Here is a 25,974-nt window from a genome sequence, read left to right as displayed (position 1 = left end):
AAATACAATATTTTCAAAATTGTGCTATGGTGCATGGCATAGCCTTTCTAACTTGGGAACCTTCTGAATAATGCACTAAATAAAGGGAAAATTGTTCTCTACTAAGTACTACTTTCAACCCATAAAATTTTATAATGGTTTTCTTTTATTTGGGCACAAATTAAGGAAATGGATACTTTCTCTGGACCAAAATGCTACTCTTTATTGTCAAGACTGTAGTCCAGTACTCCTTTGAAGTCAGCTTTATGAAAAGCAGTCTAGAGTGATGAATCACAGAAATTAACTACTGGATTGGAAATACTGGAATATTGGAAAGAGTGTAGAGGTAGAAGAGAGGTTCCTAATAAGTTTTAGTTGACTTACACAATAACACTATTAGAAAGAAAGTATTATTTGCATTCCAGAGAACAAACATATTAAAGTCAAAGTTATAAATGTCTGAGACAGATTTGGAACCTGGTCCTGTGGTATTCAACAGTCCCTGCCCTTCTCTGTACAGCATTCTACTCAGCTACCTCAACTCCATAATGAACTCAGTAATACTGTTTCCTAGTGTAACTGTACTCAGACTTCACTATAATACTGTTCACTGTGGATTTATATTCTGTCCGAATATTTCTATTCTGTACAATCTAAATTAATGGGGCAATGCACCCAAATATCATGGAATGGACATTATTAAGATTTGTTCCGCACCTTTTAGTCCAATGCAGTTTCGGCAACTTCCCTCGGTAAACAGGTGACTCTGGGATCCAGGCTCCTCTCTAAACTCAAGAGTCCCTAGGCATTCATGGTAAGGAAAGTGATAGCTTGGACAGTCCCTCGGGGAAGGTTATGACCAAGGAGCATATTCCTTCCTCTACACTAGGGGCCAGACCCAGTCATATGGACCCAACTTAAATGTAAGGGAGGCTGAGATGCAGAGCTTTCCTGGGCACTCAGAAAGAGAAAAACAAAATCAAATTTGGGGAACCCATAGCATTGCCTCTTAAATTTCATTTAAAGGAATTTACCTCTTCAAGTAGCAAAAAGATCTTATAAATATTATAAATAATTACGTAAATGCCCTGAACACTAGGTTACAGCAGGGGGAATGGAACTCTGCCACAAGAGTAGCATATTTTGCAATGGAGGCTTAAGACAGAAGAAGAAATTGTGCCTGAATATTAGTGGAACAAAGCCAGGCAGACAACCCTGAATTTCAAATAGCCCATAAGAAAAATATGAAAAAGGGAGAGGTGATCCAATGAGGTCAGATGCCAAATGCATGGAGAGCAGGAAAGACTGCTAGTAGGGAAATGGGTAGAGGAGATGGTTCAGAATTAAGGGCATGTAAAAAGTCATAGCTAATGTTTATTGTTTACTGTAAGCCAATCATGAAACAGGTGGTTAATCCCCACAACACCCCTATGAGGTAAGTTGTAATACCTCATTTTGTAGGAGGTGAAACTGAGGCCCAGAGTTTATATAATTTCAGAGAGTCACCTGGCTGGGAGACCAGACTCTATGCTTTTTTTCTTTTTAAGATTTTATTTATTTATTTTTAGAGAGAAGGGAAGGGAGAAAGAGAGGGAGAGAAACATCAATGTGTGGTTGCCTCTTGCATGCCCCCTACTGGGGACCTGGCCCAAAACCCAGGCATGTGCCCTGACTGGGAATCGAACCTGCAGCCCCGTGTTTCACAGGCCGGCTCTCAACCCATTGAGCCACACCAGCCAGGGCCTAGACTCTATGCTTTTAACCTTTTTATTTTAATGCCACTCTAACAGATAAACACTGCTGAACTTCCTCTTTTGTGTGATATCTGGTTTATGACATAGAGGCACCTTTTCAAAAGAAAATATAGAAGGCTAGATGTCAAAGTTCCAATGTACTTTTTTATCCACTGATTCATCAGGCTATATTGGGCCTCTTTTTCTTTTTGCAGAAAAACAAACATTTCCTGCTTGCAAAGTAATTATTTAAAAGGCTAAATGAGCTGATAGATACCCTACTCCATCTGCTTACAGACCCATCTTTGCTATTCCCAATCAGAGGAAACCCTATTTATCAATTCCTCCAGAGTAGGAAGTTCACAACTTCCTTTGTAAATGGTCTCAACATTTTAAATGTGTAAGAGTAGATATATGGCATTTAGAATGTATGGAAAATCTGGAATTCTTCCTCAAAATTCCAGGAAGGCCAGTAAATTCTAAATAGCGTACGGACCCAAAATGGCAGAATGTCTGCTTTCTGCAGACCCTCCACGCTTATCTCATAGAGGTTGACAAACCAACCTGGGAACTCTCTCTTTCTTTCTTCATTTAATCCATCCCATGTGCAGAAGTTTTGCAGATCAGAGGAGAAGAAACTACTAATTTTTCCTTAGGAGGTCTTTCTTGGCCCTTTGTGGTGTGAAAATCTTCTAAGCAAATTTTGAATAGCCCCTGAAAGCAGAAAGCATGCTGATAATGTTTAATGACCTGTTTGGCAGCGTGGACCAAGCAGGCGTGGGTATCAGCCACTCAGAAGGGACACGGGCTGTCCGTCCTGCCCATGAGCTTGTGCTGTGGCGCTCTGAAGGCACACCTGCCCTGTACTGACATACGCATGGAGGGCCGCGTACCAGCTCTCTCTGCGTCAGGCATAGGTTAAGATCTGAGCCTTATAGGCTGTCTATGAAATAGTGTTACTTGCATTTCAAACTCTGTTGACTCATCTCACATAACTAAAATTCTTGTTATATTTCAACATTTTTTTGAGATTGGTTTGTATCACATTTGTTCTAGCTTTAAAAGATCAATTAATTGAACCTAGCTTGTTCTGCAAACTTACCATATGGCCTAATAAAAGATGAGTTTATCTTTACTAGAATATTTAGTTACTTGATTCCACTATCTTGGTTTCTTGCCAAAAAAAATGGCCCCCTAGATTTTGAGAGTGTAAATCCTGATCCCAGCATCTACTTCCCAGCCCCTGACAACACCCCCCCACCTTCCATCATCATTTCTTATACCCCTTCTTAGCTATAACTTTAGATCTTTGTGCCATAGTTTAAGCCCATCCCATTTTCTTCTCTGCTCAGTGGAGCTGGTCATCGCCTGGAAAAGACTGTTACTCGTCGTCCCCTGTACTTTTTTTCCTCCTCTTCCTTTTGGTAGTAGAACTCCGGTTTCCATGTGGAATGGTCACCCTTTCCTAAAGATTGTTCTGGCTAATGCGATGAAAGCAAAGTGATGTGTCAAAATTACCTGGTGAAAGTTTTCTGTTTTTTTATTGAAAACTGTGGATGTGATGCGGGTGCCTCAGCCCCCCAGATAAGGATGACAGTCTGTGGAATTGGAGGGCAACAGGGACGTGGGCTCCTAAAGGCCTCCTGCAGCAGAGCCACCTATCCACCTTGGACCACATTCATTTTTCTTGACTTTATGTGAGATGGAATTCAACTTCTTTTCTATCTGAGCCTTTGTATTTTGGTTTCTTTGTATAGGAGCCTCATCTGTATCTGACTAATATGACAGTATATGAAATCCCTGATGAGTATTTTCAGGTTAAAGGTTAGCATATTACCAAAAAAAGTGACCAGAATTGAGGTTAAATTTGCTATATTCATAAGCCTGTCACTATGGTCTGTATGTTTGTGTCCCCACCAAAATTCTTATGTTGAAACCCTCATCCTCAAGCAGGTGGGGGCTCTGCCAGGTGATGAGGTCCTGAGAACAGAGCCTTCATGAATGGGGTTTGTGCCTTTATAAAAGAGGCCTCACAGAGCTTCCCAGCCCCTTCCACCAATGTGAGGACTCAAGGGGAAGTCTGTGACCCAGAAGAGGGCCCTCACTCAACCATGCTGGCACCTTAATCTTCAACTTCCAGCCTCCAGAACTGCGAGATATAAGTCTCTGCTGTTTATAAACTACCCAGTCTGTGATTTTGTTATAGGAGCCTGAACGGACTAAGACACATGTACAATTTGGACTGAACACACTTCTCTAGGATTAGAGTCAAAATATTTAGCAATTCATGCAACATAGGCCAACCAATTGGAATAGTTGTGGTAATGACTTAAGAGCAACATGCAGTGATTTATATCAGCCCTGCATTTGGTTGAGTAACAGGTGATTAGAATCAATTGGGCTAAGATCTGAAGGTGACCGAATAAGCAGTGCCATTGAAATGAACTGAATTTGAATTGCCCTGTTTTAAAGATCTTTAGTCTCTTCGGTGGGCAGTTTCATTGCCCTGAAGTCGTTTTCACTCCTAAGGGTCTCAGAGAGTAGTTTGACCTGTAAATCCCTACCCTCAACCAGAATTGTGAGCTGACTTGTCCACCAGGCCCCTTTTGTGTGTGGTTGGATATATTAAGAACTAGTTCCCTCTTCTGAATATCTGGGGCAAAAAGAGCAATGCCCAGCAGTTCTAACAATGGGAGTGAACCCCCCACCCGCTGATGACAGCCTACTCCTATACTTTTTTGCTCCCTTCCTCTCAAACAGTAATCCTGATCAAGAATTAGCAATGCTTGTGCCATAGTTTAAGAAAACACCAAGTTTTCTTATGAGTAGCATGGTCTATTCTTCCCTTTTTATCTTGTTTACTCCAGGTCAAGTTTGATTAAAGTAATACAAGGAATGTAGCTTTATCTTATTTCTGTTGACTTTCCTTGATTATTTTTTAGATCCATCTTTATAAATAGAGAAGTCTTATCTGTCTGGATTGAATTTTATTTTTCAACTTCTTAATGAAGTAAAATCCTAAAATGTCAACATCATTTTTAAATAAAGGGGTGAAATTGTTATCTAAGTAAGCAAGGAGGTGTGGGGTCCTGAGGAAAAATATTGGAAATCTCCTCATATAATCATTGGTTAGAAACTAGGAAAGAGTCCTGGCTGGTGTGGCTCAGTGGATTGAGTGCCAGCCTGTGAACCGAAGTCACTGGTTTGATTCCCAGTCTAAGGCACATGCCTGGGTTGTGGGCCAGGTCCCCAGCTGGGGGCGTGTGAGAAGCAACCACACATTGACATTTCTCTTCATCTCTTTCTCCCTCCCTCCTCCTCTCTAAAAATAAATAAATAAAATCTTAAAAACAAAAACAAAAACAAAAACAAACTAGGAAAGACCATTATGGCTTTGTCAAATTTTCATTATGTCCAGTTGATCTAATGTTCCCTCCTGGTTGGATGAAAGTGAAAAAGAAAAAAGCCTCAGTTAAAATCTGACTCAAGAATAATGCACCCATCTTCCTAACACACCTAGGACAGAGGGAGAAGAGTGATCTGGACTTGACCACAGTGAACTGCATGCAAAGGCAATTGAAGGAATATGGTTTATCAATTCTCAACTCCCCCATGAAAACCAGTTAGTTAGTGCCTCAAGAGAGCTAACCAGCCCCCATCATTCCAATAACCACATGATTTTGAAGACCCCCACCCCTTTTATCACTATCTGACACTTCCATTCTTCCATCCCCTACTTCCTGTTTCTCATCTGTCCCTCTCCTGTATTCCCAGCAGCAGCAGCTTGGGCACAATTGTTTCATTTACGGGCAGTGACTTAAGGGCAGTGACTGTCGAAGAGTGGTCCCAAGATCAGCAGTGTCAGCATTAACCTGGCGACTTGTTAGACATTGGTTTCTTAGGCCCCAGCCCAGACCTACTAATGGGAAACTCTGGTGGTAGGGCCTAGTAGTCTCTCTGAATGTACTCTCCGGGTGATCGCGGTACATGCTCAAGTTCGATAATCACTCTTCTAGGAAGGAGACTTGTTAGAAATCTGAAGTGTTGAGGAGCTCAGGTGAAGCTCTGATTCTCCAGGGACCTCAAAGAACCCTTTGAATTGGAAGCAAGATCTTCAATCCCCAGAAGAATCAACCTTGACTTTCCATGACGAACTTCTGAAGGTAAGTATCTAATATTTTGTGAGAGCACTTTCTAGATATAGGCACTGTGTTAAGTACCTATCCTGCTGTGGCATCAATAATCTCATTTCACAAATGAGGAAACCTAAATGTAGAAAGACTAAGTAATTTTCCCTGGGTCATGTGGTTAGTAGGCGATAGAGCCAGGGTTCAAAGCCTTGCCAGCTGACTCTGCTCTACTGCTTGTTTGCTGGTCCAGTGAGAAGGGGGCGTGAACTGTAGCTCTAGGCTGAGGGTTTCTGCTTGGACTTTTCATTTAAGGAGGCTGAGCCTTGGGGTGCCTTGCATGCACCTTGGGCTTTTTGAATTATCTGCAGAAGTTAATGTTTGCTTGAATTTCTCAGTGAGTATACTTGCTGGGATTAATAGTGTTGATTTAACTACTCAGTCCACAATTTGCTAATGTACCAGTAATTGTGTTCTAGTATCATAATCTTATGGTGCCATGGAAATAACTTACAGTGGATACAAAGATATGTGTATATTATATTGCATTTTGTTCCTTGGCAGTTTTTGTTGAATTATTTTATACACACACCACACACACCACACACACAGGGTCCAGCAGAAATAAAGCCTGCTTGAGTGTGTTTGGTAGGGTAATAATATGGGTGTAATAATTTATAATTTTATTTTGAACATTTCACCTAAAATGTCATATGGTGTGCTTGAGTATGATATTGTTATGTTACAGAATTACATGCTTATGATTTTGTAGTAAAAAAGGGTCATTATTTGTGCCAGACCCTGTATGTATGTATGTATGTGTGTATGTTGTGTGTGTGTGTATATATCTATATCTATATATGAAATATAGATATATTAGATAATATGAGTAGAGTTTATTCAAATATAAATTGTATTTTCAAACAAAACTTCATATGTTGCTCAAATTGGAGTAAAAGCAATATAGTTTATAAATAAATGGGGTAATAATAGTATATGTTGAAATGATATAAATATCATTTTCCTGGATTTGTTTCTTCTTTGAGATATATAATTATTATAAAAATGCGTGCTTTTGCATGAAGTTAAAACAACAAAGTATAAGTTACATGTACGGATGTATAATGAAAATCCCAAGACTTGAGGTACTTATTGGGTCCTTTACACAAGCAAACAATCTACTGTCATCATACGGCAGCGCGCTAAGTCTACTCAGCCTCTACTTAGAGGACTTGGTTCTACCACATTCATGGTCAAGGCCATTAAAAGCATTTTTTAAAAAGTAATAAACTAGTTTAAATGGAAACATGTCTACTTGTTTTGATAAAATATTGAAGTCTAGCTATAATTAGGACTAAGAATTTCAAAATAGATTGTGGCTTAAATATTAATAACTTGTGAATATACTTTCCATATAAGAAGTGTTTTATATGTTTAATTTTTACACGTGGATATTTAATGTCAAAATTTTATGCATTAAGAAAAAAAATAATGCTCTGTGAAAAACTATCAACACCAAAAGAATTGCATGTGGTAGGGATTTGTGCTGGGAAAAAGGAAAGGATATCTAACCTCAATTTTTCCTAAAATTTCATTAGTCTGTTGAAAAAAAGTCCTACCAGGCAATTAAAAATGCTTCATATTCAAAGAGCTGATAGATTGGTGCCCCCAAAAGGATTAGAAAAAACAAATGCAATATAATAAAAATATCATCTGATACAAGAATGAATTAATTCCTCACTGTGCCAGCTAGATGAAGTGGGAAATACTCAGCTGCCTTTGTTGGGACAAACTCAAAACTTGGATTAGGTCCTCAAAATGAGCGGATGACCCCTGGATAAGATGATTCAGTGGCTTCTTTAATTATCTGCCATTACTCTACTTCCCTTGGAAGCCGCATCACTCAATGTGGGGACACTACAGGCGAAAGGGAAATCTGACACCTGCAGAGACTTAGTTTTAGTTTGCTTTGTAATGCATTACCCACAGCAAATTTACCTCTGTCTTTAGGAATAAGGATGACATCTGTCATGAAGCTTCTTACATGTTTCTGTCTGCTATTTCCAGTGTCACATATCTGACATGTGATAACCTCCCCTTATAAACTCTAATGTTAAGAAAAATATTTTACTCATTTTGGGTGCCCACATGGCTATTCTTGACCTACTTGCAAATATATGACAAAATACACCGCACATTTTCCTATTCTGACATTTCTATTTCTGACATTGAGCATACCATTTAAGGATAAAATCATCTTTATTATGTGTACCTAGGCATCAGAAAATTAAAACTTAAAAATTCATTTGGCTTATTTTTACATAGTTTACCTTACTGTCTACCCTTGATGTATTAACATTTTATATCACAATACCTTGTTTTTTTACTTTCATAGCTCAGCATTCAAATTCTGAAGCATTTTGTTTCTTTGCAATAATCTTTCTCAGAATAAAAATATAGTGTTGATCAAAATGTTGTCTTAGTTGTTACTGACAGCTGTTAAAATGCTGCTAAAAATATAGTGCCAGCTACTGAAAATCTAACGGCTCCTGTGAAGTCCTAATGAGAAATTCGAAATGAGTTTTTCATCAAGTTCAACAGAGACTCTTGTGTTTCCCACACCTGACCCAGTAGATTGTTTCGCTTTTCTGTGCTAACTATTGCACATAATAGCAGAGAAACAGTCTTGATCCACAATCCTAATGAGCACAGGAACCATGCAGTTATTTATGTAAGGTTAGCAGAGTTATTTAAAGGTGATGAATTTCCTGTACTAAACTAAGAAAAGAGCAGAGAAAAAGAAATTGAAAATATCTTTATTTTTATTAAAATAAACTGTTCTAAGTACCCCCCAGCCACTGTACATTATTTCTAAATTTAGAACATCAGTGTAGGCACAGTGAAATCTGATTTGCTTCTAATAATATGGCATGCTAACTGCGATGCATGGGCTGCTTGGTGCTCTGTCGTCTCAAAATGTGGCCATAGAAATGTATTGGGTTTGTGTATTTTCTACTTAAAATGACTACAAATGAAATTAAGGCAGACAGATGAATAAGTAGGTTTAAAAAATACAGAAATTAATGAATAACCAAAACTAATAAAAATATTCCAACTAGCCTTGAATTTGGTTTATTTTGAATATTAACAAAACCCCTGATATGTCTTGTATTTATCCTCTGGTCCACAATTTTTTATTTGCTTGCAATGTTTATAAACTGTAACATGTGTGTTTTGCAATAAACAAAGAAGAAGCTCTATCTTATATTATTGCCCGACTCATCTTCTCTCTCCAGCAACCCCCTCCTTCCTCTCTCTGACTCTCTCTGTCTTTCTCAACTCTTTCCAACAGCTGGTAAGAGACAGGAGGGAAAAAAAAAAAAAAAAAGCCTAGCTTTTTAGAAAGAAAAAAAAAATGCCAGCATGGCCGGGCTTATTAATGAAGTTAACTATGACCAAATGCTTAGCCTTTAACTTTTAAAAATTATTGAATTAAGTTATGATACCTAATGGTCTTTACTTTCTGGTAAATAAGTAAAGATATAAAGAAGAAGTATTGAATACATTTCAAAATGTGTTCCATGTTTTGAAGGGGAACAACTCAATGCCTGTCCAACCCCCACCCTCCACCCCTAGTGTCAGCTGCTTGAAAAAAACGGGATTAGGATCAGGGAACCCAGGGGTGGTTCTGCTAAAATTGAAATAAAGAGGAAGGGAGGGTTTCTTCCAACACAAACTTAGATGATATTAGGCTTTGTATCTGAAGTTATATAATAGAGGATGTGATGTCACATGTAAATTGCAAGTGCTGAGTCGTGCACTTTCTGGTGGCCAACTTCAGGGAGTTTGACACTAATGGGCTGTAGGAAGGAGGTGTCCTGTGGTACAGCGACTGTGAGCGAAGGCTGAACAATTGTCGAAAAGGGAGATATCTGACGCTGCTTCAAGATTTAAAGCTATTTGGCAGCTGTAAAGTCTCTGACTCTTTGGAGATGAAATTAATGCCCTTTTCTGTGCTTTTTCTTTCTCTTAAAAAACATTTCCTTCCTTTTGCAGAGAAAAAATATACTAGACATTTACTTTTTACAGTTGATTGAGCTCTTTATTAATGAAGAGTATTCTAAACAACCAGAAACCCCTGCATTCCCATGTTTGACAGAGTCTCTCAGAGGCTCCCCTTGCAGGGTGATTCCAAGCAAAATCAGTGTCACCTCCTCCTCAGATGAGGGGGTTGCAGATCTTATCCTGGGCTGTTCTGCCTTCAAGGGTGGCACAGGACCACCTCCTGTCTTACAGTCAGCAAAATAAAATGAAGAAAAGGTAGAGACTTCATTGTTCAAGTGTTTGGGTAAATATCTAAACATGTGTTCAGATATCCAAAAACAAATACAGGTTTGTCTATTACTATTTGTAAGGTCCCCTAACCTCTCTCCCAATGGATAGCAGGAGCATATGGAGCACCTCCTGAAGTTATTTTGGTGTGAAAAGTTTCAAAATAATATCTACCGATGCTGAAGAACTCAATCTTAGTTTTATAATACCAAACTGTTTTAAGGGCAGGAGACATAAACATTTGAGAAAGAATGAGAAAAAACACAGAAGAAATCTTCCAAATTTCTAAAATGTTGTGGTTATAACACAGTAGTTTGATCCCTGACAAGCTGCCTGTAATGGAAATTATTGACTAAAACCGCAGTGGGGTGCCTAGTATAGAATGTGTATGATAAATCATTTTGCAAAGGGGGAAGGATGACTAATTGATCAATTTTGTAAACAGAATTTACATCATTTAGTTTAATATAAATGAGTTTTCTCTAACATTTCATTACTAAAAATTTAAAACATGCAAAAGAAATGGAAGGAATTTTACAGTGAACAGTGTATACCCACCACCTAGAATCTACCATTAACATTGTACTCTGTGCATGCTTTATCTCATTATCTATCATCCTTCTGTCTCCTTTATCAGTCCTTAATGTCAGTCCATCTCCTGTTTGACACATTTCAAAATCCAATGTTTGCAGTCAGCTCACATCTAAAAAGTGGTCCTTGTAAACTCCATTGAATATATACTAATATACTAATTTGAAAATACAGTATTATCATTTTCTTGCTTTTACCTAAAAAATACCTTAAGGGTTCTACATCCCTACAAATAAGGAAACTGAAGCAAAAGGTGGTTTTGCTAAAGGCCAAAACACCGGTTTGAGCCATCTGAGAACTAAGTAGTGCCAACACTGACCAGGTGGGTGATAGATGAAATGGGAAGGTGGCTACTCTGACAGGGCAGCTCCCTGTTTAACAGGTTTGTTGTGGGAAGGGATTAGCAACTTTCCCACCTATTTAGAAAGGAAGGGGGAAGAACCCAGAATAAAACGGGGTGGGGAGAGGGGTGCAATAGAGCCTGTAGAAAAAAGGAGTGTTAAACCAAAAAGGGGTATCTGTGGTCAGTTCTTGCGGTCTAACCGAATCATAAAGGACAACAAGCAGAGGAGCCTGTGACAGTGACATTCACAATGCATCCCCCTATCCCAATCTTACACCGAGAATAAGTGGAACAGTGTGGTGGAACAGCCTGGGGCTGAAGCGTTTCTCGCACACACGCGCACATCCCCTGATGGGGGTGATCTGTGTAGCGGGGGTATGTGACCTGGGATTTGGGGGAGGCTTCAGAGCCAGGAGGCAGCGCTGCAGGCCAGTGGGAGCAGGAGAATCCCGGCATGTGGGTCTCGCAGCAACACCCTCCAGCCACCCCCGCTGCGAGCGCACGCGCGCGCGCCACCCGCCGCCCTCCCGACTCTGTCGCCCCCTTTCACTTTCGCGTCTGCGTAGGTGTTTGCCCGGGCGGGCGCGAGGGCGCGCGGGGCGGCACGGGGGCGCGCGGCGCTCCGCGAGCCGAGGGGGGAGGGGCCCTAGCGCGCGGCCCCTTCCTCCGCTCGCTCCGCGGACCCGCCGCCGGCCGCGTTTCAGCCGCTGTCAGAGCTAGGGGACCAGTGGCGGCCGCCGCCGCTCCCCCCTCCCCCACCGGCGCCCCCGCGCGCAGACACGCCGCCCTTCCTCGGCGCCCCCCCCCCACGGTGGGGGTGGGGCAGAGGCGCGGCGAGCCCCAGAGAGTGAGGAGAGAGGCAGCCTCCCCGGGTGGGCAGCGAGGGAGCAGGAAAAGAAACTTTTCCCTCCCGCCCCCAGCTCGTAGTCCCGAGTCCGCGCCGTCCCCCGCAGGTGGGAACTGCACCTGAGGTCGGGGCGCTAGGTCTGGGCCGGACTTTGGGGGTCCTTGGTGAGGGGTGGCGGGCTGCGTGCATTGGGGTTCCTTTTTCTCTCTGCCTCCTCGCTGCCAGTAGCCGGGGTGGGAGGACGCCACGGGCGTCCCCAGCCCGTTTCCCACCAGCCGGTGGCTGGACGCTTTGCTACCTCCTCCGACTGGTGAGGGTGTGACCCAGCGAGGGGGCAGCGGCGCCGAGGGTTCCTCCTGCGGCCTCCCCCCCACCCCGCCACACACACACACACACACACACTCCGACGTCCGACCTGTCACCGGCCACCCCAGGCCTGGAGAGGGGGCGCAGAGAGCCGCTCCGCGGGGCAGCCGACGCGGGATCACCCCGCGGCATTTCCCGGCTCCCAGGGCCGCCGCGGTCACCGCCCGGGAGACCAGCAGCCCCAAAGGGGGCCCGCCTAAGGCCAGCCGCTGTTTCTGGGGGCGGGCAGGAGCCCGCGTCCCCCTCTGCGCGATTTGGCTCCGGCGCCTCGCCAGCTCCTGCGGGGTAACAACACTACTGCTCTCTTGCTCTACCCACCGTCAGAAGGGCGACCGCCGGGATTGCCATCCTCTCCATCCTTACCGCCGATCTGCTAATACTGGACTTGCTGGTGGCGGGCGGCGGCGGCGGCGGGAGTCTAGCGGCACCCCCCTCCGCCACCCTGCGCCCCAGCCTCCCCACCATGTCCTAGAAAAGGTGAGCGCAGCGAGTCACTGCACTGACAGCGGTGGGAGGGGAACTGGGGAGCTCAGGGGCGGCCCAGGTGAAGGCAGGGTCAGCGCAGAGGTGGGCTGCGGGCAGGAGACTAGATGCCCGCCGGGCCGCTCCGGGCAGGGGTGCTGGGCGGCGGGCAGGCGAGGGATCGCGGCGGCTGTCCCTTCACGGTTCTAACCTAGATTTTGCAAGAAGCTGTGATCCAGGGCAAGACCGGCTCTCCCTAAAGGAGGTAAAAACTTAGTAAAACAGACACGTCCATTCCTTTAATAATGAATAAATTGGCAGCGCAGGCTGAGCTGCCGCCTCCTCGCGTGCCCGGGCGCTAGGTCCCGGACTTCCCTAGCTCTTGCCTGCCGCCCGCGCTCCACCCCAGTGCGATCGATGCCCGACTGCTCGGCGGGCTCCGCGGGAAAGTTGGGACCCTTGACTGGGACTCCCGGCTGCGGAGGCACCGGGGGCCGTTCCACGCAGGGGAATGCCGAACACCTGAGTCGGGGTCCGGACCAGCTCTCCTGCGCCGCCGCTGTCGCCTCCGCTTCCAGGGAGTTCCCTACCTGGAACGGCTGGAAGTTTTAATCTTCTTGCTCTCAGGGGTCGGAAATCCCAAAGCTTAATTAACTGTAAGACGAGGAGAGGTCTTTGGGCACAGGGTGAACGCCTCCCCCGCGACTTACGCGGGCGCGGGGCAAGGGTGAGGCAGAAGGTTGCGCAGCCGCTGGCGCCGGGCTGCGGGTCGCCGAGGGCCAGGGGACCAGATTTAGGTGTGTACGTCACTGGTGCCGACTTCGGGCCAGCCGGGAGCCTGAAACTGAGCGTACGCGGACCCTCGAAGTCCTTAGAAGTCAAAGTTAAGAAGCCCAGCGTTTGGGTGGGCGGGAGGAGACTCGAGGGGGGGCGGTTGGAGGAAACGGAAATTTCTTCTTGCAGATGCTGGATCCTTAGAAAACACTTCGGTTCCTCCCTCCCCTTCTGTATGTATCTCCCAGTTACATGCACCCCTCCCACCCATTATAAAGAAGTGAATATCCTCGATGGTAGGTTTTCTTTCAAATTGAACTAGTGGAAAAATCCAACACTAAAGTAGTAAATACAGCAACAAAATTATAAGGAGAGCAGCAATTCTTGACCTTGGCACTTTTTGTTGTTGTTGTTGGGGGTTCAGGGGTGGGTGGGTGAGGCTGTGTTTGAAAGGGGTTGCCTACACTGAAATCACCTGCTTTTCCTGCACGGTTAAAACAAGGAAACTCAAATCGAGTGGGAACGTGATCCTTTTGCAAGCTGGCAGCGGGCGCTGAGGCTGCTCTCCTAAGAGGTAACTTGGGAGACCCAGGAAAGGGGAGTGGAGAGGACCTCGGGGGTCGGGTAAAGCCCCACGGGAGTCCTCCCCGGCGCGCGGATTCTGTGGGTGGAGCCTGGGCCGGGGCTGTCCTTCACCTGGCGCCGCAGGTGGAGAGCGTGAGGGGACAACACCTTCACTGGTTCTCGGAAAAACCGACTTTACAGCGTCACCACACTTTGCATGTCTTTCCAGATATCTTGGGGTCGGCAGGAAGGGAGCCAGATGGGTACGAGCCAGCTGAGGGCGGTCGAGCGAAGGGGGTGGGGGTCAGAGTGCGGAGGGTGCCTACTGCCTAGTGTCGTAGCTGCTGCCGGGCACCTAAAACGCCCGCCGCTGCTGCGGCTTTAAGGGAGCTGCCGAGTCCAGGCTGTGTCGCAGCAACTTTGTATCAGTCATGTCGCCCTCCTGGTGACTGACAGCCGCGATTGCCCAATGAGAAGCCAGGCAGACCCTTGCAGCGTGGAGCCTGGCTTCCCCTTGGGCCAATAGTAAGGACTCGGGGCGGGATAGCAACCTGAACTTTATCTGGACATGTGACCCGCTTTTAAAAGGGCCGGCCCCCGAGCTGGCCCACTCCCCCTCCGGGCTTTCGCCCGCCCTCTATCCCTCTCTCCCTCCCTATTTCGCCCGCCCTGGCCCTGCCCCTACCCCTAGCCCAGCCCGGTCCTCCCCGCCCCTCCGCGCCCGGGGTGTCATTGGACCGGGGAGAAGCGAGCCAACTTCTGGCTGCTTGGAGGAAGCCGGTGCAGTCACCTGGGTGCAAGAGCGTTGCTGTCTCGGGCTCTCCCTCTGCAGGGGGAGCGGCACTCGCTGGCCTGGATGTGGTTGGATTTAGGGGGGCTCCGCAGCAGGAGTGTCGTTGCGTTGGCGAGCGCTGCAACAGGTAGACACCGAGACGGACCCCGGCCGAGGCAGGTGTGTGGGGGGTGCGCAGCGGGGCGCCGCTCGCCGGCCTGGGCGTGCGGCCGCAGCGCGGGAGCGTGCACTTTGCTGGGAGAAGTGGCTGCGTAATTCGGAGGCACAGGCAGTATGGTGCTGTGAGCTTGTTGTTTTGTTTTGGTTTTCCACTTTTTCCCCCCTTTGGCCGCCAGAGGACTATTTTGGGAAAGTTTGGCCACTTTGGATAAATGCCCTCTAACGAGCGGCTTTCAGCCGCTTTTGGCAGTGGGAGGTCTACCACCACCCTTCTCTTTTCCACAAGATGAATTTCGGGTAGTTTGCCTTGTCCAATTTTTAAAGGACGTTTGAATAATATTTCTTTATCATTTGCAGAAGCACTCAAATCTCAGCTGGAGGTGTAGCTTATTAAGGGCAATTGAAGGAGATAGACCTCCTGATAGATCCTGCGTGAAAGGGGCTCTGGAAATCGTGCGTTCCCGTTCCTTGGCGTTCGGGAAACTCTTGAGAGAGACTGCTTTCTGTGGCATCAGTTGGAATTCTAAAGGCAGGGGAGAAGGGATGAAGCTTCTTTTGGTGGCATCCGTACTCTTCTACTGAATATAGGTGCATGGCTTTTCCTATTGAATTTTTAAACACCAGGTTTAAATCATAATGGTTTATGGCACCATCGGTTTTAACTGTTATTACATAAAAGTTAGGAAAACTTTTATTTGCTAGCAGACAAGTTTTGGAACCTGCTGAATTTCAAATGCACTAAATTGCCTTTTAACGTTTGTATTGCCATTTCTCCAGGGCTGTATTGATGATATTTACATAGTAATGATAACAGCGTTCTCCATCTGTGAAGTTCTGCTATGAAGTTTTTAATTTTATGTTTCACTTCATGGCACGCTATTATGGAAATGGTTGAGGAGAGTAGTTTTTAAAAATAATCTAAAGGTGAGCTTTTTCCTTTAAGGGAGAAGAAATAGTTTTGTTTGGGGATTTTGGAAAGATCAGGTGGCTCCGTGAATTAGGTGAGTGAATAGAAATCAGGTGTGCTCAGTTCTAACTGGTTCTCCTACTCTCTTAGGTGACCTTGGGCAGCTTTCTATCATTTACCTCATCTATAAACGAAGGAAGCTTAATAATGGTTCTATAATGGGGATGACGGAAAAATAGTTACATACAGCAAACAACTATGCAACTAGTGAAAATTGTGAAATCTTAAGATTTGGGTCTTTTAGATGCCGTATGATGGCAAAATACTATAGAAAATGATGCATTTAAAATAGAACCACGTTTGGGGGGGATATTAAAAGTGAAAGTGTTTTCAGATAAAATACCAATTTGCAGTAGTGTTTGTTAATATCCCTAAAAAAAAAACCAAAACTACTTCCTTATGGAAAAGGACAATTGAACACAAGGTATAAAACATAAAATTTTAAAGTCAGATTTTGCCTTTGCAAAAACAGTATTTAAGAACATATACACGGCTTAAAGTAGAACTTCCGTCAGTGTGTGTTTGTAGGGTTTTTTTTAACTTACACGAAATTTCCTTTATGTTTTGTGGGGAGGCCGTTTGTATGAAAATTAGAGGGACTTAAGGGTTTTTGCCTTTGTCCCAAGAAAGTCTCTTGTGATAATCCCCATGGTACGGGAGACAAGTTTGATTTTGTATAAGCTAGATTGGTATACAGTATCTTATACATTAGGAGCAAGAACTTTCCCTCTACCCTCAGGATAGTAAGTTCTGTGAGAACCATATTCTCCAACCAGTATTTTTAGTATTCACTAGTTAGGTCAAGTTGACTGAAATTATGTTGCAGCCACAGTCATCATGCTAGTTCCAAAAGGACAACCTGGGTTTCCTGGACAGTATAGGAAAACACGTTTCTAACCCGATCCATTTCTTTACAGAGAAGATCAATTAAAATACTAGGGAGATTCATAAAATAGTTCAATAAACCTGTTTTTAAAAACTCCTGGCCGTGCAGATGCTAGTCCCACATTCTCCTGTGTTTGCTGTTGCCAGCCTCCGCTCTGTGTTCTTTTTTGAGAGGTACCTCAGGTTGGGAGATGAGAAGCATACCTTAAACCAAGCTAATTTAGATATCAGCAAAGCCTGTGCAAGTCCTGTAATGATGACCTTGTCAATAATGTGGTGAAATGCAGGCTATGTTATGTTATTGTTCAGGGAGTATAAGGCTAGCTAACCAAGGCTTGGAAAGTTTTGATCAGCGGCATGCCGTTGGCTGGTAGGGTGCTTGCTTATAGAGTGCTTTAAGATTATCCTTGCCTGCATCTCCCATATAGATTCTCTTTAAGTCTTCATATAGCCTCACAGATCTGAGCTGAGTCCTGCTCTAGGGCAGAGTGATGAAAACCATCCCTTGGAATATCAGTAGGTGTTCTGTGAAAAAAGGCTGCAGTGGCCCGATTATATAGGGACTGCTGGATTCAAAAGGAAAGGGGTTTCTGCTCCGTGGAGCTGCCCAGGAGTGTTAGCACGCAGATTTACACTGTGAAACTTCACAAGCGCAGCAAGTGATCATCCTTTCCACGGGAGAATTCCAGGGATGGGTTTTTGGAGCAGGATCTTTATGGGGATTCCCCCACAGGGTCAGGGAAGATAGGCCTGTTGCCCAGGACCTGGGGAGAGAGAGTGAGGCTGTAGGTGTGGATGTGGGGAGGGATGACCCCACGGAGGTTAACGTGGGGAAGCAAGGGTGACTTCCAGGCATTTGGATACAGGGTGGGGCATTTTAACAACAGGGGAAATATGGGTTTAGAGACAGGGCTGAGGGAGAGGGGTGATGCACTGAAAATGTTCAGTTTTGAACATAAATAGACGTGTTACTTGTAGCGTTTAATGAATTTGGAGCCAAAACATTGCACCTCTGATATACATCCATTCAAGTTTGATATGGGGAGGACAGGATATTCCTAGGTAGAAGCCGGAAGCACATAATATGTACTGGTGTTTTTCAACCTGTGGCTGTGACGAAATGGTTTTTTAGTAAAGTAGAAAATGCTAGTAGTAGCCATTTCGGTCCTGTTTCCCTATGTAGTGGTTGTTCCCCCTGCTCCCCAACTTTTACTTGGCTTTTATCCAGATTACATTTTTTTTTTTTTGGCTGGAGTTACCAGATCACCACCTCAGCCACTGCGGTTTATTTTCCAGTGTTTTGTGATTGATTTGTGATTAAGAATCTCTAAGATAAGGGTCTTTAAGTAAAAGTAAACTGCATAATGGGTAGGTTTCAGTGGTCACAAATTATTGAGCATTGATTATGTTATAATAGTTCAAAATTTTAATTTGTACTATGCTATCAGCTTGGGATGCAGTGGTGAAATTTATAAAGTTTCTGCCTTCTGAGACCTTAAATTCTAGTGTAGAATACACAGAAATTAGAGGTGATGACAACATGCAAGCGATTCGGGTATTAAATTTCACTGCAGGGCCTTGTGGTAGTTACTGTCAATTTATTTGGTAGAGTCATTATTATTTTTCCTGTGTTAATGTAAGTTTTGTAGCAAAAAGACGTCCTAGTCTCTCTTTAGTGAGGGGCAGATAGGAAGGGGCGGGCCGAGGGGCAGAGGGGGGCGGGTGGAGGAGAGGCCGAGTGTCAGTCGTATTTGTGTGCAGAGCTGAAGAAACGGCGTCGTTAAGATCAGGACCTTTATCTGGGTCACAACTTGTTTATACAACCAAAGGATCTGAAAAAAATGTGTCATGATTTTAGGAGGTTTATATATTAAAATGTACACATAAAATTTTTACTGAGAATAAGTTACTTTTCTTTACCGCGGCAGTTCTCAGAGGGGCGGAGGGTTATTTGCACCCCCCTCTCCCCCACCCCCAAGCTTTCGGCAGTGTCTGGAGACATTCTGGATTGTCACGGCTGTGGCCAGGGACTGCTGCTGGCATCTAGTGGGGGTGGGTAGGGATGTGCTAAACATCTCGCAGTACATGGGACAGGCCTCCCCACAAAGAATCATCAGGCCCCAAACGGAAGCAGTGCCAAGGCTGATGTGACCTTGGTGTGGAGAGAGACATGGGATCAATCCCAATTCTGCCACTTAGCAGTCTGCCCATGCCTCAGTTTCCCCACTTGTATCATTTGGGTAATACTTTTTATCAATCTTCAAGGTTTTTAATAAGGCTAAATAAGTTAATGTGTATGAAAGGTTTACAATATTGCATTGAACTATATGATGCAAGAGTTACATAAATATAGCCTATTACAATCTGTCATGAAATACAGAGAGAAAGCCAATTTACCTGATTATTATATATGTACAGCAGTCCCGTGGGCTCCCTGAGGATGGGGACTATGCCCGTTTTGCTTGTCACTGTAGATTCAGTGACTGGTTGGAGGCCCAGGATGCAGCCCACACTTGGTAAATATGTGTTGAATGAATGAACACGTAAGTTGTCGGGACCCATCTTGGACTCCCTCCATTGACTGTGGGGAGTGAAATTGTCTGCTTGGAGTCTATTAGAGTTAACACTAGAGCAGGGGGCATGTCAGAGCCTTCGCCAGTGCTGACGCGCGGAGAAGAGTCTGTCATTCCTGACGTCGCCTTTTTGTGCTGTGGGCCATCTGTACTGATCAGGAAATATGAGTCGCTACTTTTTAGAATCTGCATTAAGTGGTCTGGATCACTAATACATTTTAAGAAAATCTAATTAAAAAAAAATTCTTAAATTGTTTTTCCTGTGGTAATTCACTCAATAACTTTATATTGGGAAATGGTAATATTAATTGCATTCCCTTATTGTTTTTAATAAAGCTATGCCTTAGATCTGGGAAGCAGCTTCTCTATACCTCGGAAGATTCCAAAGGCTTTGAGAAGATTAAGTTTTTTTAAAAGATTTTATTTATTTATTTTCAGAGAGAGGGGAAGGGAGGGAGAAATAAAGGGAGAGAAACATCAATGTGTGGTTGCCTCTTACACACCCCCCAACCGGGGACCTGGCCTGCAACCCAGGCATGCGTCCTGACTGGGAATCAAACCAGCGACCCTTTGGTTCACAGACCAGCACTCAGTCCACTGAGCCACACCAGCCAGGGTGAAAAGATTAAGTTTTAAACCTGCCTTTTTCACTTACTATGTCTTTGACCTTGGGCAAGTCACCTACCTCACTGAGTCCTCAGTTTCCTCTTCGTTTGTTTCTGGTACCCAGGGTTACGTTGAATATTACATAAGTTAACATTTGTAAATATTCTTTCCAGACTTTAAAGGCTGTATTATAGAAATGTTACTTTTATTTGCATGCAATGTAGTTTTACATGATTGCTTGTTATAGTCTGGCAGCTGGACAAGTTGCAGCCAGCGCTCTGTCGTGTCAGCACCTAAACAGGTAACAACTTTGATGATATAGCTAGGAGTCTTGCTTATAATAAGCAGATATGTACTCATAGCTTAGTCCAGCGGTTTTCAACCTTTTTCATCTCATGGCACACATAGACTAATCATTGAAAGGTTGCAGCACACCAAAAATACATTTTTGGCCAATCTGACCCCCGAAATAGGTGTATTCTTGATTCATTCCCACCAGACAGCTACTGTTGTGTTGGCCATTATCATTTTTTTAATTTGACAGTCTCAGGGAAAAGAGGTCCCCGCCCCTGACTAACCAGTCAGATATTGCATGTTTTAAAATTCTTGCGACATAGTGGTTGAAAATCAGTGGCTTAGTAAATGGAATTTTAGAATATCTTTTAGAGTAATATTGTTAAAAATGACTCTAATTGAACTTTTTAATATAAATTTATTTGTTAGCTATGGAGACCAAAGGCTACCACAGTGTCCCTGACGGTCTAGATATGGAAAGACGGTGGGGCCAAGTTTCTCAGGCTGTGGATCGCTCTTCCCTGGGACCCACAGAGAGGACCGATGAGAATAACTACATGGAGATTGTCAATGTAAGCTGTGTTTCCGGTGCTATTCCAAACAACAGTACTCAAGGAAGCAGCAAAGAAAAACACGAACTACTCCCTTGCCTTCAGCAAGATAATAATCGGTCTGGGATTTTAACATCTGATGTTAAAACTGAGCTGGAATCTAAGGAACTTTCCGCGACTGTAGCTGAGTCCATGGGTTTATACATGGACTCCGTAAGAGATGCTGACTACACCTACGATCAGCAGAGCCAACAAGGAAGCTTGAGTCCAGCGAAGATTTATCAAAACGTTGAACAGCTGGTAAAATTTTACAAAGAAAACGGCCATTGTCCTTCCACACTAGGTATGAGCAGGCCCTTGAGATCGTTTATGGCCGACTCGGGGAGCTCTGTGAATGGGGGGGTCATGCGTACCGTTGTTAAAAGCCCTATCGCGTGTCCTGAGAAGAGCTCGTCTGTGTGCAGCCCTCTGAACTTGACGTCTTCAGTGTGTAGCCCGGCCGGAATTAGCTCTGTGTCCTCCACCTCGGCCAGCTTTGGCAGTTTCACAGTGCACAGCCCTGTCACCCAGGGGACTCCCTTGACGTGCTCCCCAAATATTGAGAACCGAGGTTCCAGGTCACACAGCCCAGCACATGCCAGCAATGTGGGCTCCCCTCTTTCAAGTCCATTAAGCAGCATGAAATCCCCAATTTCCAGCCCTCCAAGCCACTGCAGTGTAAAATCTCCGGTCTCCAGCCCTAACGTGACTCTGCGATCAGCGGTGTCCAGCCCGGCAAATATCAACAACTCAAGGTGCTCTGTTTCCAGCCCTTCCAACACGAATAACAGATCCACGCTTTCCAGCCCCACTGCTAGCACTGTGGGCTCTATCTGTAGCCCCGTAAACAACACCTTCAGCTACGCTGCTTCCGGCACCCCTGTGGGATCCTCTGTGGCCCGAGATGTGGTTCCCAGTCCAGACACACACGAGAAAGGTGCTCACGAGGTCCCCTTTCCCAAGACTGAGGAAGTAGAGAACGCCATCTCCAATGGCGTCACTGGCCAGCTTAACATCGTCCAGTACATAAAACCAGAGCCAGATGGAGTTTTTAGCAGCTCCTGTCTAAAAGGAAACAGCAAAATAAATTCTGACTCCCCATTCTCAGTACCAATAAAACAAGAACCAACCAAGCATTCGTGTTCAGGCACCTCTTTCAAAGGGACTCCGACAGTAAACCCATTTCCATTGATGGATAGCTCATATTTTTCCTTTATGGATGATAAAGACTATTATTCTCTGTCAGGAATTTTAGGACCACCCGTGCCCGGCTTTGATGGTAACTGTGAAGGCAGCGGCTTCCCAATGGGGATTAAACAAGAACCAGAGGATGGGAGCTATTTTCCTGAGGCCAGCATCCCTTCATCCGCCATTGTCGGTGTGAATTCGGGTGGACAGTCCTTTCACTACAGGATCGGTGCTCAAGGTACAATATCTTTGTCACGAGCGGCTAGAGACCAGTCTTTCCAACACCTGAGCTCCTTTCCTCCTGTCAACGCATTGGTGGAGTCGTGGAAGTCACACAGTGACCTGTCGTCTAGAAGAAGTGACGGCTACCCGATCCTAGAGTACATTCCAGAAAATGTATCAAGGTAAGTTGGCTCTTCCTCCACTTTTGAAAACTGTGGCTTTATAAAATATGGAAGCTCAGTGTTAAATTTACAGTTGACAAATTAAACCCACGTCAGGTTACTGTCTTATTTATATTTTCGGGGTGGTCACTTAGTGTTCCCCCCACTGCGTATTGGTATAATGTTTTTACTTTTTTTAAATAGAGAAAACGTTCTTAAAGTCTCTGAGAAAACATTTATGTTGATTTTGAAGGAGTCTGTGTAGGTGTTCCCGGCCCCACGTCTCAGCTGTGGGTGTTCGGAAAGTGTTTGTTCTCTGCGGCCTGCCACTCTGTTTACTTTAGCAGAATAGTGCCAGATTCCTTCTTCTCTGCTGTATACTGGTTCACTAAAATTGCTTTAAATTGGCTTCTTTGTGGTTTTTAGTCTTACTCCCTTTTTTTTTTTTTTAAGCTTTCTTTATCAACCTCTTCATTGGCTGTGAAAATGAAATTGAACCCCAAATCTGTTACCCACTAGCTCCCCACTCTCTTTGTCCTTTTCTCGTTAGGCTAATTGTGTGTAAGTTGTGGTTTTTAATACAAATAAATCATTTCCTTAACTGTTGAGGGCTTTTAAAGACTGAGCAGAGCTACAGTTACTCAGTGGACAGTCTTGCTTTCTCGCTCATGCTAGAAGTGAGTTATGTCACTGCAGTTTTGAGTTGGTATATTTATAACCTTTAAGGTCTGCAAGAAGACATACGTAACTTACTGTAAAATATCTCTAGGCTTTCCCTGTTGCAGATAGCATACTGTATATATTTAGAAAAACAAGGAAGAGGTTGTAGATAAGACGAAAGGGTGGTTCTGAGTTATATAATGAATGCTTGTGTTGGACTTTGCTTCAGTACTATTTTTATTACATGGTTGTAATACATGTTTACTTTATTGGGCATATAAAGGATAGATTTCTTAGATATAGTCCATTCCTCTGGCATTTAAGAATATATGGGTATTTTCCTTAAAACTTTATTTTGTGGGTACTATGTCCAGGCTCTCGGACAGGGGTGTCAAACTCATTTTCACTGGGGGCTACATCAGCCTCACTGTTGCCTTCAAAGGGCTGAATGTAATTTTAGGACTGTGTAAATGGAACTACTCCTTAACTAGGGGCAAGGAGCTCTACATCCAGCCCTTTGAAGGCAACGCGAGGCTGATGTGGCCCTTGGTGACAATGAGTTTGACACCCCTGCTCTAGGGTTTATGTGTATTCCTATGTCTTTCTCCTATTTTTTTTCCAAACCAAGAGCAAGAACTTTAATTTGTGCATTCTGTTCCTCGTCATTGACTCCAGCCTTACTCCTCTTGCTTATATGGAAGCAAACATTTTGCAGAAGAGATGTCCTTCCAGTTCTCAACAGCATGAGCTACTCCATCATGTTTTAGTGCTGCCTCTGCCTCAGATTCTAAACTCGAATGCGAGTCAGGAGGTAGTTTTAATCAGAACCAAACTCAGCGTGTGTTTTCCCATTAGTGCTCTGTTTCACATTCAGAGAAGGGAATCTGTATCTAACCTTGATATTTTGGTGAGGGGTGTTATCTTCATTGAGTTGGTGGGCGGGAGGGTAGCCTGGGAGCTGAGAGCATGGCTGCCCCGGGCGGGTCGGGGGGACCCCAGCTGCACGGTTTGGTGATATACATCCCATGACCTCTCCGGGCTGCAGTGCTCCTGGGGTGGTGTGAGAGGGCGCTAAGCAGTGCCTGCCTCGAAGGCAGGGAAGGCAATTGGGTTCACTTAGAAGAAGCACTTTGATTATTACCTGGTATGTACTGTACATTATGTACATGTTAGCCATGGCTGTTAATTAAATCTTAAGTGTTTTCCCAATCTTTAGTTTTCATTTAATTTCCTTTTCCTTTATTGTATGAAATTTGACAAAATAATTTTAAAGATTGTATGTATTTATTTTTAGAGAGAGGGGAATGGAGGGAGAAAGGGAGAGAAACATTGATTAGGTGCCTCTCGCATGCCCCCATCCAGGGACCACAACCCAGGCATGTGCCCTGATGGGATCTGAACTGGCGACCTTAATGGCTTGCAGGATGACGCTCAATCTACTGAGCCACACCAGACAGGGCAAGACAAAATAATTTTAAAGAAGTATTTTGTACATAGTTAAAAGAAATATTTGTTGATAATTCTTATGATTAAATTCTACTTCGATTAAAAAAACTATAATTAGGCCCTGGTGTGGCTTAGTAGATTGAGCACCACCAGCCTGCAAGCAAAGGATTCCCAGTTCGATTCCCAGTCAGGGCACATGCCAGGTCCCCAGTAGGGGGCATGTGAGAAGCAACCACACATTGAGGTTTCTATCCCTCTCTTTCTCTCTCCCTTCCCCTCTCTCTATAAATTAAATAAATAAATAAATGAATGAATAAAATATTTTTTTAAATTAAAAAGCTATGATTAGGCACCATGTATTTGCTACTACATTTCTGTTTATACGTTTTTAATTTTGAGGGCTGCTGACTCATGCAGCACCTCCTGATGGTCCAGGCTTAAACATAATAACGTGAATCAGTGACCCTGAGCTTACCCTGTATTTGTGGGCCCTGGAGGTGTCGTCTGGTGTCTCTGCTTGCGTATTCCAAAATTCCCTTTATATGTGTTAACAGTCAGAAGGGATTCTTTTTGTTTACATAGATGCTGGTATTGTACTAGTCAACATACGTTACTATCTGTAGATACAGTTCACATAAACCAAAGCTCTTTGCAAAAGCTGAAAATTGCTGGTCTATGCTGGTCTATACACCCATTGGTAGTCCACGGAGAAGAAAGATATTATTTTATTTGTGTTAGCCTTACTGACTGTTGGTCTGAGGAAGGAGTGCCCTATTCAAATAAAAATGATTCTCACCTAGATTAAACGTTCAAGCCGATAAAAGTGAGGAAGGGCCAGGAAGCGTGTGGCGCTGCTGTTTCAGGCTCGGGCATTCTGGGACGGTGGCGATGAAAGTCATCTGTTAATAATTTCCAGCGCATGGGTCGTCCGAGCACCACACTGGAAAGTGAATTATGACAGAAGCTCCATGTAAAGGTCTCAGGTTGGACACTGGACCTCGCTGTGTCATGTGGACTGGTGTTCCCGGTCAGCCTGGACATAAGCCAAACTGTAACCCTGAGTGAGTCACAGCTTCTTGCCTCTCTTTATTTTAAAGAGAACAAGATGCTTCTAAGGATCGGAATCCCTTCACATATTTGCTAATGTGGTTTCACATATTTGCTAATGTGGTTTCAAGTATATTTTAATCACAAGTCTAGCTCTGTGGTTTCCAGGGTGGTCAGGATAGAAAAATCACTTACCATTTAAAAGTAAAAGCGAGTAGGTGTGACCTATCATTTTCCTTTGAAAAGCAGAGTTTTTAAAATCAGA

At 44.2% G+C, this 25,974-nt stretch overlaps 1 protein-coding gene and 1 long non-coding RNA gene across 6 annotated transcripts in view; one reads left to right on the top strand and one right to left on the bottom strand.

Annotated features, from left to right (window-relative positions):
• LOC128779283 (uncharacterized) overlaps window positions 1-12,776 on the bottom strand; it is a 133,318-nt gene extending 120,542 nt beyond the window's left edge. The window contains exon 1 of the long non-coding RNA XR_008425181.1: window positions 12,637-12,776. This is a non-coding gene — a long non-coding RNA (uncharacterized lncRNA). The remainder of the gene's footprint in view (window positions 1-12,636) is intronic.
• The window catches only part of NR3C2 (nuclear receptor subfamily 3 group C member 2), a 295,391-nt gene continuing 282,095 nt past the window's right edge, over window positions 12,679-25,974 (top strand). For 2 of the 5 annotated variants that reach the window (XM_045202424.2, XM_024568635.3), the window contains exons 1-2: window positions 14,746-15,038; window positions 20,825-22,577. In XM_045202424.2, coding sequence (XP_045058359.2) covers window positions 14,975-15,038; window positions 20,825-22,577 — 1,817 coding nt within the window. In that variant the 5' untranslated portion in view covers window positions 14,746-14,974. Of the gene's footprint in view, window positions 12,796-14,745; window positions 15,071-20,824; window positions 22,578-25,974 lie in introns of those variants that run through there. The other 3 variants (XM_053911717.1, XM_053911716.2, XM_071219157.1) reach the window with 3 other exon arrangements.

This window comes from Desmodus rotundus, chromosome 9 (assembly GCF_022682495.2).
Source record: "Desmodus rotundus isolate HL8 chromosome 9, HLdesRot8A.1, whole genome shotgun sequence".
NCBI lineage: Eukaryota > Metazoa > Chordata > Mammalia > Chiroptera > Phyllostomidae > Desmodus > Desmodus rotundus.
This window is presented reverse-complemented; position numbering and strand designations above follow the sequence as displayed.